The 20,128-nt window shown below is 38.9% G+C and overlaps 1 protein-coding gene across 1 annotated transcript; it reads right to left on the reverse strand.

Moving 5' to 3' along the window:
* Positions 1-1,180: 1,180 nt before the first annotated feature.
* On the reverse strand, positions 1,181-19,619 carry LOC139947117 (ubiquitin carboxyl-terminal hydrolase 16-like). Its single transcript, XM_071944964.1, has 17 exons — positions 19,534-19,619; positions 18,146-18,290; positions 17,357-17,454; positions 16,145-16,255; positions 15,535-15,739; positions 14,759-14,871; positions 14,240-14,287; positions 13,519-13,689; positions 13,069-13,202; positions 12,400-12,487; positions 11,737-11,913; positions 10,413-10,469; positions 9,637-9,807; positions 7,745-8,669; positions 6,399-6,505; positions 5,867-5,953; positions 1,181-4,846 (listed from the first exon to the last, which is right to left on the reverse strand). Exons 2-17 carry the CDS (start codon positions 18,246-18,248, stop codon positions 4,454-4,456), a joined length of 2,988 nt encoding a protein of 995 aa, XP_071801065.1. The 5' UTR covers positions 18,249-18,290; positions 19,534-19,619; the 3' UTR covers positions 1,181-4,453.
* Positions 19,620-20,128: the final 509 nt, after the last annotated feature.

Genomic DNA, 20,128 nt, shown 5'->3' on the forward strand with positions numbered 1-20,128 from the left:
CATCGTTTGTGCACAGTGTATGGGCCGTAGTGAACCCAGGATATGAGGATATTCCTGTACCCGATGCTTGTGCGCAGCCAACGGGGCAACCCACCGTTAAGTTTCGGACGTTGGACCTCTGAATATGGCAATATTCCTGTACCCATTGCTTATGCACAGTGTATGGGCCTCGCTGAACCCAGGATATGGGGATATTCCTGTACCCATTGCTTGTGCACAGTGTATGGGCCGTAGTGAACCCAAGATATAAGAATATTCCTGTACCCATTGCTTGTGCACAGTGTATGGGCCTCGCTGAACCCGGGATATAGGGATATTCCTGTACCCATCGTTTGTGCACAGCCAACGGGGCAACCGACCGTTAAGTTTTGTCCGTTGGACCCTTGAATATGGCAATATTCCTGTACCCATTGCTTGTGCACAGTGTATGGGCCGTACTGAACCCGGGATATAGAGATATTCCTGTACCCATTGCTTGTGCACAGTGTATGGGCCGTACTGAACCCGGGATATAAAGATATTCCTGTACCCATTGCTTGTGCACAGTGTATGGGACGTAGTGAACCCGGGATATGGAGATATTCCTGTACCCGATGCTTGTGCACAGCCAACGGGGCAACCCACCGTTAAGTTTCGGTCGTTGGACCCCTGAATATGGCAATATTCCTGTACCCATTGCTTGTGCACAGGGTATGGGCCGTAGTGAACCCAAGATATAGGGATATTCCTTTACTCATTGCTTGTGCACGGTGTATGGGCCTTGATGGACCAGGGATAAAGTTTTATTCCAAATTATGTCAATTTAAAACTGTAAATTAAATTTGTTTACAAGTTTTATTTTGTCAGGTGTTGAAAATTAGTTCATAATTGATTAGTTAGGGGTGACCACAATGATGTTTTTTTTCAGTTTTCAGATCTTTTCTCTCTTTGCAACAATAAGCATATTAATTTTATGCCTTCTTGAGTTATTTTAAAAAGATTCAGTAATATAGTTAATGTGTAAAAAGACTGCACTCGCCAAAGGCTAAGGTAAAATGTACCCTTCATGTTTCAAAAGTGGATTTTATTCCATAATCCACTAGCACTGGTCACACCTAACCTAATCAGTTCAGATTTGGGCTTTGGGAAATAAAAGCAGCAAACCAAGAAAAAAACTCACACAAGGACACAGATTATGGATAAAAATAGTTTAATACCAAACTGATGTACAAGGTAGTTATCTTAAATACAATCCAACTGAATTTCTTAAACTCTAGTCATGACTTTCTTTTTTTTCTGGGTAGAAAATTGCAGGATTTTTAGCTAAATAATTTGCTTTATTAATCTTTAAACACTCCATTGTTAGACACATATAATACATAATTGGGAAATTTAAACTTTAAGTAAAAATAACATTTTTGTTGTTATACAATTAATTGTCGAGAAGATAACCAAAAGAAATTGACAAAATATATGATTTGGGCATATTGTTTGAAAATAAAACTGAAATTCATTATATACATTATACACTCTGCAGCTGTCTCAAACATTAACATTATCCAAAAACTTAGATGGGTAAAACTTATATAGGACAAAAGAATAAAAAGCTAAAATAACTACACTATAAGTTTAAAAGATATGGAGAAAGTACCTCAAGTTAGGTTATGTTTCTTGATTCTCAACTTCAATTTTCACTACTTTAGAGAGAATTCCCTTAAGGTTATTTTATCCTCATTTATTTGTTACTATAGCTACAGTATTACATTAAAATATGGAAACAACAGCAAAAGGGAATCGTTTGATAATTGTACTCTTCTAATTAGCAATAAAGTCTGACGCATATCTAGATGGAACTATTAAATAGAAAATCTACAATACTGAAAAAAGGTTACACCAAAAAAAATGTTGCGGGCGACCATCTTGTTAAGTTTTTGGATAAAAATCCACTTATAAATTCCTGAGAACATCCCAACATATTGTTTTGATAACAAAATATAAGACAAGTTTCTATCATGAAACTACACAAATCAAACATAAAAAGAAACACAACTTTTCATCATTGCAAAAGCATTTCCATCAATTTCCCAAATTAAAAGAAATTCTACAAAAATACAAAGATTAATTCTTCCACCTTAATCTTCCACTAAACAGGTTTCCTTACAAGGTTTGCTACAGTGTTGATTTCTTTTAATTTTTAGGAATCGTCATAAAACAACCTGTCAAAAACATTTCAGCAAATCAAATAATTATTGTGCTTTTTAGAAAGTTTCCTTATAAAACAAGTCGTTTACTTTCAGTCTATTCTTCAACGAAGATAAATACTTTCCAGATTTGAAGATTTTGGTTTTGCATCAACTTAGCATTCACGAAACTCACTTATTAGATGGTTTTGAAACTAGCATTTAAATGCTGAATCAACTCTTTCAATATCACAGGAGCTTTGAAAGATGTTTGGATTCTCTGAGAGGTTATAGTTACCTACTCCCTTCTGATGAAAACTCTCTTAAGACAGCTTGAATTCTAAATGTTCCTCAATTTGACATTCTAACTTATAACATTCCTTTGTATATTCCAGGAGCACAAACATATAAACAACCAACCTAACATTCTGGACCAATTTCATGTCCCTGTGTACCACCTTAGTCTGCACTTGCAATCACCATTCTCCGCTTACATGCAATGCAAATCTCTACACTTGCTGTATAAGCATAGAATGCCTAGTACAGTTGAGTACACGTGCGCACAAACCAATATTCCCCACTAACCTGTGTAATACACTCGACATAAGCGCAGAATTCCTTCTTCAAACTGCCTCTAGCTACCGGGCAATCTCAGTGGTCTAGTTGGTAAGACACTGCTCTAGAATTGCAATGGTCGTGGGTTTGAATACCACCCAAGTAATAATGCCTGTAAATTATTTCCACAGAACTTAGGAAAGTACTGAGTGTACAGTGCTAACACACATTTGTGTATTGGGTTATATTAAAATTAATACATTTCTATTCAAGTATAGGATACCAGGTGTACAATACATTTCACAGGGTAACCGATGTAACTATGTCACTGTCAGTACAAAAATAAGCAGAATCAGTAAGATATCAAATCAACTAGAAATGGGAGACTTCTGGACAGTCCTTTTTCACAGTTTTGCGCATGCTCAGGCCTGAGTGCGCAACACTGAGCGTGTGTGCACGCTCAGAGCTGCAAAAAAAAAAAGGACCAGTATGTCTGCTGCCACCAGCGTCTCAAAAGTCTCCCATTGTCAAACTTTTTATCAAAATACTAATGCATTCCCCAATAAATCAATTTGCATTATTTGCATTACAGCAATTCTGCAGATCACAGCAATTAAACAAATAAACTTGTTTAGCTCATCTTAGTTCATACTCCACACAAATAAACTATTGTATAATTGAAATCATTACAATTGATGCACATGATATTATTATGTAATACTAACATCTCTCTGAGTAGAATCTGTGTACAATGTACTTCAGATTAAGTATGAATCATAGTTCTTTTGTGAATTTGACTATGTTCTCTTGGCAAACACTATTGGCCTTTTCACAGTACAAACAAACCTGTGTTGGACACGGAAACAATCCGTACAATGTCTTTTTCACCTTACGACTTTTCAACACTGTGTCGATATGGATACAGCGATGCGTCCTGCTTGAATCCGGTTAATACTGTGCAGTGTGAAATGATCACACAATACCTGGATCAACAGTTATCCGAGGATGATTCTGCGCAGAGCTAGTGTGAAAGCGATGCAGTTTGTATCCCTGTTAAAACTTTACTGAGTCAATACTGCTATCCAGATAAGTTTCAACACGGATAGAAAGTCGATAGTGTGAAAAGGCCTTTTGTCAGTTTGTAACGTTTGCAGCTAGGTTCTAATTATTGACCTCTTCAAGTAGAGTTTGTAGTACAATAAGTTGTTATACGACTATCAGTGTTAACACCACTCTATCATTAACTTACATTCTACACATGAGAATAATTCATCCACCAGCCAGGACCCAATTTCATCAAGCTGTTAAGCAGAAAAAAATGCTTAGCAAAACTGTGTGGGGCACTAGTTGCAACAATGTAAACATGATGGCATTTTGGCTGTTAACCAGTGTCTGCTAAGCAAGATTCTTCTGTGCTTAGAAAGTTTTTATGCTCACAGGCTTTATGAAGTTGGGCCCTTGGTGTCTATGATATGACCAGGGCCCAATTTCATGGAGCTGCTAAAGCAGGAAAGTAGCTTAGCACAACAAAATGATGCTAAGCACATTAATGTTACCAGCCAAAATGTGATTTTACATGCACCATTTGTGACTGGTATCCTGCTCATTTGTGATTAGCAGGAATATGTTAAGGGCAATTTTCTGCTTAAGGCAACTCAACGAAATTGGGTTCAGTGGACCTGTTAGACTCTAATCAACCCTTCCGTTGGATTTTAATGGATTCAGAATAGTTGAGGACTCTAAAGGATTCTTTCATAGAAGAGAATGTAAGCCTGTGAGCTCAGTACTTTAGACTCAGTGACTTCACTGACATGCGAGTCGCTGATGTAGTACCATTTACCTTCAGGGGGCGTTACCTTACGAGATGATGAAGAGGAGGATGCCGAGTGGTTGTCATGACAATAAGCCGATTCTACACCACAGTCTTCCCCATTGGCAAGTTTAAAGGAATTGTTCCATTGTTCATTTAGGGAGTTGAGATTGTTAGGGATGCCGAGTACGTAGCGTCTTAAGGCTTCCGCGGAGTGTCGCACCTTGACAAATGCTGTGTAGTGACCAAAGTGTAATCGTCCACTGTGCTCTACTACGCCATAGAGGGCGTACATCACTTGTTGATTATTGTCACTGTAAGGCTGCACAGAAAGAAAAAAAATAAACGCATCAACATGAATGTGAGGGGAGTGAGAATTTACAAACATTCTGATTGTCAGAATTAATAACACAAGTTCTTTGTTACATGTAGCGCATTTCACAATAACGTATCCATGCGCTTTACATAAGTGCCCTGGGGTAGATTTCACAAAGATGGTCCTAACCTAGGAACAGTCAAATAACTCTTTGGGAGTTATCAAAAACTTAGGCTAGTCCTAAGTTAAGACGAGTTGCTCGTCCTAACTCTAGATGAGAATAGGTCTTAACTCTTTGTGAAATCCACCACTGGTCATGGTGCCAATAACATTCCTTAAATCTTTCTCAGCTCCCTGTGGAGTATACAGCCCTGGGCAACCGTGGCGTCCCAAAGGCTTTCAACCTCTACCCTCCCAAGTACCCATTTATACCCCTGGATGAAGAGAAGCAATTAAAGTCAGGTATCTTGCTCAAGGACACAAGTGTCCCGACCAGGACCCGAACCAACTGTTTTGAAAAGGAACTACATGGAGATAACAGGTGCAAGTTATGATGAAAAGGATGTTTTCTTTTAGTGTCTTTCTTTGAAGACACTGGACACTATTGGTAACTACACAAAATAATTGTTAGCATAAAAACTTATTTGCTTACAAGCAACGTATAAATTATTGTAAGAAACAGATCCCTGTCAGAAACAGTTCCCTCGGAAGTAACGTAGTCACTAAAATATTTGAATTGATTTCGAGACCTCAGCTGAGGTCCCAAAGTCAAGGATCTAAAAGCACACAACTTATGCGACAAGGGTGTTTTTTCTTCCATTATTCTCTCACGACTTCAACAACCAATTGAGTGACAATTACCAAAGGTGTTCAGTATCTTTAATGGAGCAGTCCCTTTCTGTGACATTTCACCAGATTCTCCAACATTATTTCATATGAATTTGGGTATTTATTCTCAACGCTCTTATTAGAGCCAAGAGAGAAGACAATGCAGAAGTTTTAGAGGATTATACCTCAAGTACTTACTTTGCATGAGGTGCTGCAGAAAGGAGCTAGGTTGAGAACCAACGGGAAATTAATATGTCTTGTGATCTTCCGCAATGAATATCCAACCTGGTCGAAAAAAGATATAAGTGCTAGAATTACAGACTAATTAGTGACTACATTGGTTAATAATTGACACCTTTTACCTCTAGAACATACGGCCAAAAAACAATAATCCAAGTTTAGCGCCCTCGCTTGCTTCCATTTCAGGGTCCATTTCTCTTTTTGTTTTGTTTAAACGATAAAAAAGGATACATTTCAATGATCTCAGACGAAAATTAGCCCAGACGGTTGTCTTTAAAAATGTGTCTGCCAGCTCTCCTCCTTCCTTTTTATTTAGCTAAACCTTATCCACACTTTAACAGTGTAAAGAACTAGCCTGGCGAATATGCACATGAAGACTATCACAAAGAAATGGAGCAGCGTAAGAAAATAACCTCTGAAATAAAAAAATGAAAGAAGCTCTATGGTGACTCAAGGTCAGAGTTGAGCGGTCAGAGTTGAATGGTCATACCTGTTGGAATCTCTTAAGATGGAGGGTCAGAACTGAAGGAGGTTGATGGATGAGTAACTGCTTGCTAGCGTCAGTGTAGACTATCTTCTTCTCCTTGTTCGTCTCTTCTATAATTAGGGGGAAAAAATCAAATTAAAGGTTCTTTTTAAATAGAGTTATTAGCAACTTATTCAACAACTCCAGGCAGGTAACATGGTGGCAGAAGGACACAAAAAACAATGTCCACAGATTTACATTAAACTTCAACAGTTTGAAGATAATGAGGGTAGAAAGCATCCCTTAAAATATTACTGGCCGAGGTGCCCTGAAGAACTTGATTTTGATAGCTCTGTCAAGATCAGACTTCCAGATCTTATCTAATTGGTTACATGCTGACCATGCTTGCGCTTTCCTGCATTTGAAATCTTGGAACGAGTCAGGTAGTGACCAACCGAGGTATTTGAAATCTGAAACAGTTTTAAGTTTCGTACCATCAAGAGTCTGTATACTGGATGTTGGAGGAATATTCACGAGGAGAGTCTTCGTTTTTCCTGTGTTTAGATGAAGCCCGACACAATTGGAAGCCTCCTCAGATGCTCCAACTGGAGGGTGGTATAAAAACCTATATGACTTCCAGTGTTTTTATTGCACGGTATGTATTAATAATAATAATAATGGAAATTTATATAGCGCCTATCCATGTAAACATGCTCCTGGACGCTGAACAATTAATAGAAAACATATTAAAATCCATATAATTAAAACACCCATTAGAAAATACAGTAAACATGTAAGAAATGCAGAATTTGTACACAACCATCAATCAATGATTAAAAAACACAGAGAATAAACCCTAGTTAAAAAAATTAATAATTATTAATAATAATAAGAGACATTTATATAGCGCTCTTACACAAGCGATTTGTATTGTGAATGTCAATGCATCACGCTCCATGTACGGACAGTGCAAAAGTTACATTCTAAACTTTGTGCACGTGCATGCTTTTCATCGCAAAATAACGTTCTGATATTTTTAACTTCGCGCGTTGCACGTGAGACTGGAAGATAAATTCGTGCAATACGAACAAATATAGCGCGTCTGCGTTCCATATCCAACTCAGCCTTGGCCTTGTTGGATATGGGACGCAGACGGGCTATATTTTTCCGTATTCCACTCGCGCTTGTGTGATAACATACTAACAGGCATGAGGAGAATGAACTACCCAGACACCGTCACCAAAGACACAAATCTCAATCAAACCGAGACCCAACAACTCATTAGGGATAAAGCAACCTTGCACCATTACATCAAAGCTGCTTCTACTATTCTGTCCAAGGTAGAAGGATGATGATATTAACAGACATACCTGATTTCTTGGAGCAGTTTTCACATCCGAATTTATTGGATCCAGTGAGCCATTCTGGGACGGTAAATTGGCTGAGACAGGATTCCACAGAACACTCCAGTGACTTCCCCTGGTAGCGAGGAGCCAAAGTTGACATAACTCTAGACCGGCTTGGAGAGGTGGGAGATAACGGCGGTGAGAAATCTTCCTGCTTAGCGAGTTTAGCTGCTGTAAATCCACAAGCAATACTAGACTTATTAGCTTCAGTATCATCTTTGCTAGCCTGGTCCTTAGCTTTACTGACCGAATCGTTATCTTTAGCACTTGCTGTGCTATCCCCTGTACTGCTCCCTAAGCCATTACAGGCTAAGTACTCAGTTTGACTGTTTTGTTTGGCTATTTGTTCTTCAGATAGTTTTGATGAGCTAGCGATAATATCAGAGCTACTTGGTGGATCAGGAGCTGTTGATGAATTGCTGTTGATGTTTTCTGATGAGGTAGCCGCCACAGATGACTCCATTTTGTTTTCATTTGTCTGACTTTTCAACGGAGCGTTCTCAAGTGTTAATTTTTTAATCCCTCCAACTAAATTATTTGACTCTTCGTCAGTATCAATCTCAGGCGGATCATCTTGACGTTTAGTTCTTTCCGATTTGATGTCATGATTCGTTCCACCATTGACAGTTGTTTTCTCCTTCTTAGTCTCAGCTCCAGTCTGATTTTGCGCTTTATTCGAAAGACTGTAAGTAGACCCAGTGGTTCGGACCGTCCTGGAAAAGTCAACACTTCCTTTACGATCTGGACGATCAAAGAGCGATGTTTCACTGTCCGCATCGTTTGAATCCTGGAACACTTCTTCTTCATTCTCTGATTGGTTGGGAGTTTCTTCGGCTCCTGCCTGATTGGTTGTCTCCTGCTGGCTGTTTTGTGATTTACGATGCTTTCTCTATAATTGAGAAGAAAAATTACATTACGTTTAGAAGCTTTGTATTCTATGAAGAAGGTGTGACATAACAAATCAATTTAATGTAAACCATAAGAACCCAATTTTTTTTATGCAAGTTACCAGACACGCAAGGCCTGAAGGCCACTTCAAGGTGTGGGCTACAACTATTTTTTTCCAGAGGCCATTGCCACCTACTCCTAGGGCTGATACAGGGTTAACCCTTTTACAGTCCATCCAGATGGCCCTGGCCGGTAGAGCAGAAAGCACTACCTTCCCAATCTTACGTAGCAAGTGTCACGACCGGGATTTGAACCCACACTCTGCTGATCAAACACCAGAGCTTGATTCCGGTGTTCTTAACTGCTCGGCAATGACCCGCCACAAGTTTATCTCTCGTGATACTAAATTGGTTTACAGTTAGGATCATCAAGTAAGAAAATGAAGTTTGATGCACAAACCCTAAAATAAAAAAGTATTTCATGCCTAGATATTATTTCATTTCGTTGTTCAGTCAATGGGTAAGAATTTTCAAAAATAAGAGAAGTTAATAAAAGGGAGAAAATAGAGAGGTGACTGTAGGAGGCCATGTCAGTCTGAAAAAAAGACCTAGTGGCATTTTCACTGTTCTGCTTGCCATAAGCAAATCGTTTTGGCTAGTGCGTGTGCGTACTCCACGTTACCAGGAATGCTTCAGGCCTAGTGCAGAAAGAAGTTCTCACTAAAAGGTTTACCAGATGTTAATAAAAGGGTAGCGACAAATTATTAAACTGCCGTTTAAAACCGCCAGGGTCATGGCCGTGCGATAAAGGCCCGAACCCGTAATGTAACAAAAAAACAACCGGTTATAAACAGCCATAGCTGGTCATTATTAACCGTTTAAACAACCCATGTGACGCGGTCTGCACCAAAAGGAAATGCGAAACTGTCTGAGGTATTTATGAATAAATATGAATAGATTTATTCTGACCTTTGCTTCTCTCTTAGCTTTCTCTCTTGCCTTCTGGATTTGATGTTTACTGAGTTTGTTTTCATCTCTTAAACCTGATGCCTCGGTAACAGGGGTCGTGACCTCTGAACTCTTCTCTAATAATGTGGCTTGTTTCTCTGAAGGTCTTGGGGGCGCTGTATTTCTCTTTCCCTGTTGGAAGTTAATTTAGTTTACAATCAAACTCTCCAATTATCAAAAAACCCCAAAATCATAGCAAGAGCAGTGGGCACTATTGGTAATTACTCAAAATAATTGTTAGCACAAAAACCTACTTAGTGACAAGCAATGGAGAGCTGTTGATAGTATAACAGATTGTGAGAAACGGCTCCCTCTGAAGTAACATAGTTTTGAGAAAGAGGTAATTTCTCACTCAAATATCAAAAGACTTAAGCTGAAGCTTTTTATTACTATTAGGTACCTGAGAGGGCACTGAGTTTTGCAACATGGGTGTTTTTCTCTTATTATTCTCTTGAGACTTGGATGACCAGTTGAGCCAAATAACAGAATTGTTACTTTATGCATTTATGTTGGGATACACCAAGTGAGAATACTGGTCTCTGACAATTACTAAAGTTGCCTAATGCCTTTCATTTGTCAATAAAGTTATCATATACAGTCACATATGCCACTTTGCAATTTTATTTGCTCACAAATATATGTTTTTTAATAAAATTGTAATTCCTTCCTGCCAGTAGTGTTTCTCGAAGCTGGCTGGAGAGCATGAATTCAAAAAATAGAATCTATCAATGACGTACCTTTGATTCCACGATAGGTAGCGATAGATCAAGGAATGGTTCTAGTACTTCAGATACCTGTAAATCAAGCACACAATCCAATCATGAATACATATTTGTATATTTTACACACATACAACAAATATATTGGAACACTAAATGTGCAATCCATGTACATGTGTAGTACCCTGGTGTCTGGAAAACATACCAGACATTGTGAGAGCATAGCGAGCCAGTTCAATATAGTCCAGTGGTATTTTGTGCTACGCTAGTCTTTGGGACTATTGGTAATTGTCAAAGACCAGTCTTCTTACTTTGAGCTTAATCGGTCATCGGAGTTGCGAGAGAACTATGAAAGAAAAAAAAACCTTGTCACACTATGTTGTGTTCGTTTAGATGGTTAATTTCGAGACCTCAGATTCTAAACTTGAGGTCTCCAAACCAAATTTGTGGAAAATTACTTCTTTCTCATAAACTATGTCACTTCAGAGGGAGCCGTTTCTAACAATGTTTTAAACTATCAACAGCTCCCCATTACTTGTTACCAAGTAAGGTTTTATGCTAATAATTATTTTGAGTAATTGCCAATAGCGTTCACTGCCTTTAAATGGAAGGTACACGTTTGGTAATCACTCAAAACAAATATGAACTTACAAACTGACTTGGTAACGAGCAATGGAGAGCTGTTGATAGTAAAAACATTGTGGGAAATAATTCCCTCTGAATTAGCATAGATTTTGAAATAGAGGTAATTTTTCACTTAAATAATAAAAAACTTCTAGCTAGAAGTCTTTTATTCCTATCTGAAAGCACACACAAATTCGTCCAACAAGGGTGTTTTTTCTTTCATCATTTTCTCACAACTCCGATGACCAATTGAGCTCAAATGCTCACAGGTTTGTTATTTTAAGCATATGTTGAGATACACCAAGTGAGAACACTAGTCTTTGACAATTACCAATAGTGTACCTTCCCTTTAAGCCTGGTTCATACTTTCTGCAAATGTGAATGTGATACAAATTTTGACGTCACAAATTTGCAATGAATAATTCGCCTCAGTTGAATTGTGCTCAACTCCTGCAAAACTCGTTGTGAAAACAGCCCTGTGAACTCTTGGTGACAGCTAGCAGACACCTGAGTTGTACTGCGCTGCCTTGCCAAGAGTTCAAGGGTAGGGCTAAATGGCGATCATCTAATCAGTCACAGGTTATTGGACTTTTACGTTGCAAATCGCTTGTACAAAAAAATGCTGGTCAAACTCGTACGAAAAATTTCCAGGTACCACCGCAATGTCTGCTGCCACCAAGAGTTCAAGATAGGTGAAGGATTGACTTTATTGACTCACCTCATGGCACTCATTGCAGTGCACCAGACTCAAGAGCTGACCACTAAACACACTATCTACAAATGTATGTTTACAATGTAGACCATACATCTTAATCTTCTTCTTTGTAGCATCATCTAGACTCTTCACCTTTGACCCCTTGATGTCAAAGTGCGTCAAGATGGCTTCTTGCATTCTCTGAGTTAAGTAAATATAAAAAGGTCATAAGTTTAGTGCTTTGAGGAGATCTGTATAATTATAATAGGACAGTTCTTTTTAAAACTAAGCAGTCTTCCAACTTTCAAAACCTACTCTGCGGCAGTAGAATAAACAGCAAGACCTAGTTCCCACAGAACAAAATCTACACAACAAAGTAGGATATACACATGGTGTTACCGCAAACCGAGTATACTCATGGTAAATCTTGGTTGGGCATCGTCCTGGCTTCCAAAATGGACGACCATGTAGGATGCCTTGTTGGATGTCAGTCCATGAGGTGTATAAGCTGATCGATGAATGCATCCCTGCGTCGCCATTTCTGCGTGGCTAGCAGCACAAAATCATTGAGGAGACACTTAGTTCACATACAGCGCAACAAAGATTATGATTTGTCCATGTCTTTGTGTACAAACCATTGAGGTGCCTCAGTAATGGTAGTACAGCTGATCTGTTCATTGTATTTACCTTCATCTCTTCAGCTCTCATTCCATCTAGAAGATAACGGAGCAATTCATGACTATCTTGTTGCTGGTATCCTTTAAAACGAGACGCCCTGGTAAATAAAATATCCAACAATCAAATTATGAGAGTGAAATCACTTCTAGGGTTGTTGCAAGAGTCAAACCAGAATCAGATTTATTAAGTGGTCTAAGGCGGTGGATTTAAGTTCTGTAATTCACAAAAGGTGGATTTTAATCCTGGCCTTGACAATCGCGACACTTGTGTCCTGTGGCAAGGAACTTTAACGTTGCTTCTCTCCACCCAGGAGTAGATACAGAGGAGAGCTGGGGAGTAACATGTGATGGACTGGCATTCTGTCTATGGGGAATCTAAATATTCTCAGTTGTTTCATGCCAAGGAAATTTGTATAAACACAGGCCTGATGAGCTACATTGGAGTGGGACAGATTGTACTACATCATAATAATGTGTCGTGGCCTAACGGCTCAAGCTCTGGTGTTTCTGATCAGCAGAGTGTGGGTTCGAATCCCAGTTGACATCTGTGTCCTTAAGCAAGACACTTAGATCAGAGCACACTGACCGAAACTTTAAGCAGTACAAACTGGCTCTCCTCAGAGCCACACATGGTGTCACGCAACCTTACTTACTACTATTATTGTAATGAATGACTTACTTTTGGCATATCTGATTGAAGAGACCTCTAGGGTTGACAATGCTTGACTTGCCTCCTTTGTTCATCTCATCAAGGAAGCCGACAAGAGAAGAGGTCAATGACCCAGGAGGTGGAAGACTAATGGTGACTGGGGCCTGATGGGGAACAAACAATGAAAATAAAAACACATTTCACAACAACCGTCTCAATGTTTTTTACGCTAGTGTCCGCGTCATTGGGTCAATAACACTCCTGTAATCTTTCTCAGCTCCCAGGGGAGTATACAGCGCAGAGCTGCCGTGACGCTCCAAAGGTGTTTTTATACACAAAATCTACCTCTACCCTAGCGGGTATCGATTTAAACCCCTTGGTTCAGAGAAGGAATTATAGTAAAGCATCATGCTAATCAGGAAACAAGTGTCAGGAACAAAAAAAAAAGGCCTTAGTTATGTCTTTGAGTTTTTTCCTCACCGGTGACTCAATGTAATCTTCAGATTTCTTCTGACCATCGAATGAGAAATGAGTCTGAGTTGATGAGTCCAGTGAGACGCGGAGATGAGTATCATCCGGAACACAAACCTCCTTCCCAGACATCCACTTCTCATGTAGGAGTTCTCGCAAGACGTTGGTTTGAGTAATATTCTACACAGGCAAAAAAATATAATCATGTAATCAAAACATATGGCGCCATATTCCAACGATAATAGTTCATGGTGCTGAACAGTAAGCTCTTGTAAACAGGTGAGATTTGAGTGATGTCTTGAAAGTCTGTATTGTAGGTGATTGTCTGAAGTTATAATGAAGACTGTTCCGTGACCTGGGGTCCAACAGAAAAGGTGCAGTCACCCCAACAGTGTTTGCTTCCAGGAATGAAAAAGGCAGAATTGTCCCAACTGGAGCACAAGTTATGAGTTGGTTTTTGGAAAGTCCGTAGATTGGTCAAGTTTTGCTGGACCACAGGAATTCAGACATCAGCACACAAGCAGCATGATCTTGTATTGACTTTGTGTCTCAATTGGTAGCCAGTGCAAGTCTCTTAGGATAGGTGATATATGGTCAAATTTCCTTTCACATGTGATCAACCCAGCTTGCACAACCAGCTATTAGAGACTTTAGCAGAATCATACAAACTTTTTTAAACAATAAAACAATAAAAAGAAAGAGATCATAAAATATGTTATAATAAACTTACTTGCATAACTGCATTGAAGAAACATGTATTCCCTAAATTATTGAGACCCTGCAAGAAAAAAAAGAGAACAAATGTCATAAACATGGACGCTAAACTAATGTTTGTACGACATGGATTGGCTGTTGCCAGCTTGGTGTTTTCTCCTTGTGGGAGTTGCCGAGTTCCCTTGATGACAAGATCATCTAAACAGGGATGTGATGGGCTGTTGAAAATGAAACCTTAACTCTGAGTGCAAATCATGAAAGCTTGCAAGCGCAAAGGTTGCGAGAGAGAAAGCTTGCGGGTATGAAGCCTGCTTTTAAAACATACATTCATCTTTGGTTTTGAAAGCCCTACTCTGCAATCTGGGGTGTTCCGTAAGGTTTTATCTTAATTTTTATATGAATTTGATTTAAGTTATAAAATAGTTAAAAAAAAAAATTTAAAAAAAAATTGTCGTTGGGGTGGGGGCTTAAAAAAACAGATTTCTGGACAAAAACAGAGAAATTACATCCTTGTCTAAACAATCAAAAAACAAACCTTGACTTTCATAGAGCCTTCTTGTTTGACGCTGTTAGTCGTTGCACTCCCTCCTACCATACTTCCTTTCATTGGTATAGAGTCACCGTCAGAATCCTTGGATTTCTTCTTAGCTGCACAAGTAAAGATTGGATAAGGCGCACATTTTATTTGGATGCTGAAAAAACAAGATCCTCAAAACATTGTTTTTTTATTCGGAGAACTAGCGTTATACCAAGCCAAGTTTTCATAAATACAGTGTTATTGTCTCCTACTTGTATCTCTTTCCAAGTTGTTGTAATATTCTTGCCTCGTCTCATAAAATATGCAGTATGCTGCCAAGAAAATCAGAAACAGGGGCGTATCTTCTTTTTGCTAAGTGCACTAGGTTCATTTATTTGTAGTGACCAACGGCTTTACTTCCCATTCCAAGGATGAACCCTAAGAGCAAGTTCGAGTGTGCACATTGGTCAACTAAAGGTTGACCATTTGCACTTGAACCAAGGCTGGTCGACCATTGGTTGACTACTGTGGTCGACCATTTGGAACCAGCCTCGAGCCCATGGTTTATTCACTGGTCCCAAAAGCATGTTCCATTCAAACATGTGTAAATCGCAGAGGGGAACCAGTGACACTATGGCGAAAAGGCGGAAGGTTGACTAGACCTCCAAATGAGTTGTTCGAGTTGGTGCCACACTGTGCATATACATTGCTGGTCAATAGTCAACCACGGGTCGACTAATTGTGCCCACTCGAACTTGCTCTAACATGAATAAATAAACAAAACATAATCTTACCTGGAAGTTTGGGTGCTCCCATCTCTTTACGCAACCATTCCACACATTCATGTAGCTTCCTGCTGTCATCCAAGAACACCGCATCATCGCATTTATAGCACCACACTTGCATAGTATTGATACATAATGAGAGTGCATGGAAGTTACTACGAGGTGTCTCATAGTGCTTCAAGGCATGCTCATGTTGAGAACCTCGACCACATCCCTAAGATTAAGACAAGAAAACAAATAAGAAGAAACTCCACATAATAGTAAACTTGCGGGTATAGAATTCTCTTTTGAGGGAGTGTTGGCTCTGAAAAGAGCAGGTTTGGTCTCGACATTTCGTGAGTCTTCAGGAGAAAGATGGAATGCCAATGTTGAGGCTGCTTAAGTAGTGCTTGAAGACGAGCAGAGTATACTGTTTTGAATTATTTTTCTATCTTGTATTGCATGTACTTTGTTGAAAGGAAGAGTTTTTGAAAAGCTTAAGAGGTTCATTGTTTGGACTTGTGTGCTCTTGAAAGTTGTTAGAAGACAATTAAAGGTCAAATCAAGGTCAAATAAAGGTCAAATCAAGGTCACACTCTTCCATTAAACATAGTTCCTGTTCCCTGGTAACCCAACTCACCTGATTACCACAAACCATGCAAAGCCAGATGGTATTCTCTGGTCCATCTCCGCTATCTTCACAACTAGCTGCTAAACGTTTCTCAGTCGCTCCTTTATCGTTCACACAAGACTAACAAAATAAAGAGAGATAGAATTTCAATAGGGCCTACGTCAGAGGAGAAAAAAAATTCACAAAATTTTTGGACGATCTCATCCCCAATTGTTGGCCCTAAATAATACTTTTTCCACTAAAACCATTTTCGTGAATTAGTGATCAGCTGTTCCAGCGTTAAAGATCTTCGTTTGCAATAAAATCTTTGAGATTCAACGATCGGTAACACTGCACAGAACAGTTATTTATCAATGAACTTTGCCCCAAATCGTAAACGCCCTCAATCGGCGAAAGTTATACATGTTTGAATAAGCTTTAAGGCTGTACATTGCAACATTCTACAGGCCTGCGGAAACCTGCGTGGCAATTCTTTCTCAGTTTTGAATGTGCGTATTGTGTTGGAGTCTATCAATGGCCAATCACAGCGTGCGGACTGTTTAAGCACTTTGCATGCGGTGGGTATTTCCATGGTGTGGGCGACAGATTGAACCATGTGGCCGAGTGCATCGTTGTGTTTCAACATAGTTGCTGTAGTTTTGAAGCTGGTTTTGGCTTATCAGGTACTCGTTTATTATCGTATTAAATGCAGTCTACAAAATAGTGTGTTTGTCTATTGTTAGGCAGGGCGGCCCAAATTTTAGGAGGGCAGCCCACCCTCCCAATACGTGTGTGTGAAGAACAATATTAGACACTTCATCATCCATTGTGATTTCTGACAGCACTCAAAAATAATATTTCAGCTTCGAATAAAGGGTTTATAGTCGTTTATTGGGCATTCAAAGTATAAAATACTTCATTTCGATTTTTAAACACCATTTTTGAGAAAAAAAAAAAACATGACCGTGGATTTCTGACTTTTTCGGTCGGTCGGAAAAGGCAATAAAAAGTTTGTTTTTTGCCTAATCATGTTGGAAGCGATTTGGGATGGCCATCGGATGTGAAATTAAAAACTATATAAAAACTGGTTATTAATTATTTTTTATTTCATAGGAGATTACAGATAGCTTTTACACTTGCACAGATCCAAGTTTGCATATTGTTGGATATATGAAGATAAATTGAACATAAGTTCCAATTATGATGGTGTCATTTTGAAGCTAAGAAATGTTAAATTCTTACCACACATTGACCCAGTTTGGAAGAGCCACCAGCTTGTTTCAATCCTTTCTTGATGCCGGATAAATTGACAGATTTGTCAATGTGTGAACAGGTCTTTCCTGATAAATAGCAAACCCAAAAATAACATCTCATCAGTATAAAGAAGGATTAGGAGTCACGCTTCATTCAATTGATATCTTTTAAAGCTGAAAATATTATTCAACTCCAGGGGCTGATTTCATGAAACTTTACGCAACTGCGTAAGACCACTTGCGCAACGTTTATGGCGTAAGTTGCGCCATAAACGTTGCGCAAGTGGACTTACGCAGTTGTGTAAAGTCTCGTGAAATCGGCTGCAGGCCTTCAATTACATGGATGCCCTGTTGTTCCTGGTCTTGGCCTTAGTGCCCCTTCCAAAGCTTCCCACAGACTTTTCCCGATAGATTTTTAATGGAAGTGCCCTTTGAAATATGAAAATGACCTTGCCCTTTCAAAAATGAGATTCCCGGGATCTTTCGGTCTGAAGTGTTGTAGCTAAACTAAGTTTAGTGGTGGGCTTTTAATCCAGTTAAATGTAAGTCCACCCATAGGAAAGCGGTTTGACAAATATATTCAGTATGTTTAGATATGGGGCAATCATTGCTGAATTGCAATCTGGCATGTCTCGGGTAAATCTGTGCTGGGCAGTACAGTATGTTTCGCTCAGAGTGCTGGGTAAAACCTGTTAGTTATGGGCAGGCTCGCCCGGCAGGCTCGCCCGGCAGGCTCCCCCGGCACCACCCACCGTGTCTGATTTGAGAGTTGTCTTACCCTTTAGAATATCTTCATCCGATGTGTTATGGTAGTCATTTTGTTTGGTTTTATTGCGTTTCTTCCCCATAGTGGCTGATGTGGGATGCTCCTTCACACGCATTGATAGCTCAGAGTAGAAACAACTTCAGACATTAGATACCACCTAGAAACAAACAAGGTCAAAATCACTTATTATTATTATTAGAGTTATTCAATAAATGGTATAATAGCAACTGTGATAAAAATGAGGTTGTAATGCATGACTGGGGTCAATACAACATTTCAGCATTCATAAGCACACAAATCAAGAGCGTGATCACATTTCATATTTATTAAAAGGCAGTGGACACTATTGGTAATTACTCAAAATATTTTTAAGCACAAAACCTTACTTGGTAACACATAATGGGGAGAGGTTGGTATTTTATAAAACATTGTGAGAAACAGCTCCCTCTGAAGTGGTGTACTTTTCGAGAAAGAAGTAATTTTCCACAATTTGAGACCTCAAGTTTAGAATTTGAGGTCTCGAAATCAAGCATCTGAACGCAGACTTTGTGTGACAAGGGTGGTTTTTTCTTTCTTTATTTTCTTGCAACTTCGACGAACGATTGAGCTCAAATTTTCACAGGTTTGTTATTTTCTGCATACATATGTTGAGATACAGCAAGTGAGAAGACTGGTCTTTGACAACTACCATTAGTGTCCAGGGTCTTTAATATTTGGTTTAAAACAACAACCTACCCATAGGTAGGAATTGTGCCTGCAATTTGTAAAAAAAGCCGTCTAGGGTAGATTCATAGGGTCGATTCATAAAGACTGGGTCCCGGTTGGAGGTTCATTCCACTATATGATTATATAGAGTTGGAGACGATAACAGAATAAACCTCATATGATACCATAAGGACTCGAGGAGTAGGTTTCGGGGTGGCCAAGACGAATAGGATTCAGCTAGAAAGTGGGTCAACCCACACCTGATTATTCAAAAAAATAAAAGCCCCCAAAAATCAACTTTCATTTCACTCATTTAATTAAATTTGAATCATTTATTTGTCCTAAGCTAAATTATTACCATTTTTATAACGATCCTGTAATATCTTAAATTGAAAGACTCGTTTAACAATAATTATGGGATCCATTGATGTTCCTGGCGTTCCTTTACACCTCCATGTTTTTTAACCAACCATAAACTGACAATTGGGGCATGAAATCTGGTTGTGTTGTTAGCTGGTCGAGTTGTCTATTTAATAATGTTGTAATTTTCAACTCAACTTCTTACTTTAGACGAGGAAAAATAACGTTAAAATCCATTTAAAACGTCTACAAATCCACACAGTAAACACATGTCTTGAAACAATTCAATGACATTAATTTCTAAGGGCTTCTTCAATCAAAACCCTACATTTTACCTGTTAATTCCGCTCCTGTTTCGGGGTTTTCCGATTTCACCATGTCCTGCAAACTGTCGAGTAATCCGCCTCACATCGGATGTAAATCACAACGTAAAAATGATCCAAGGCCAGACTATTCGCCGCTCCCATTCATTTTCTCCTCCTCCTACTTTGTAAGATGGCGCCCTCTGTTGGCGTATTGCGTTTAGGCGTAATTCAGATAATCTGATAAAAAGTTCACTAAAGCTGCAAAATTTTATTTAGGTTTCTTAATTATCGCGTAAACAGAGTACACATAAGAATGAAAACTTAGGGGGCAATTTCTCAAGAATTTCTAGACTACTTGTACTATTCTTGGTGCAGTGCAGACAAAAAGTCTTTGGGGCCTAAAGTAAACTTCTAATCCATGGTCACCACAAGCAACCTTTTTTGTACAGAAAGTTCAGTCAAACTTCTCAGTTGTCAGTCAAACAAACTTTTTCTACACAATTTTCTATAGGGGACAGATTGTCAGATATTGACAGATAAATTGTTTATAAAAGATAATAAATTTGCATCGGAAATAAAGATTACAAATTTTTGGTTTTGTTCATGAAAACAAGGCTACTGTGCA

The sequence above is a fragment of the Asterias amurensis genome, chromosome 14, assembly GCF_032118995.1.
Source record: "Asterias amurensis chromosome 14, ASM3211899v1".
In the NCBI taxonomy this organism is placed as follows: Eukaryota; Metazoa; Echinodermata; class Asteroidea; order Forcipulatida; family Asteriidae; genus Asterias; species Asterias amurensis.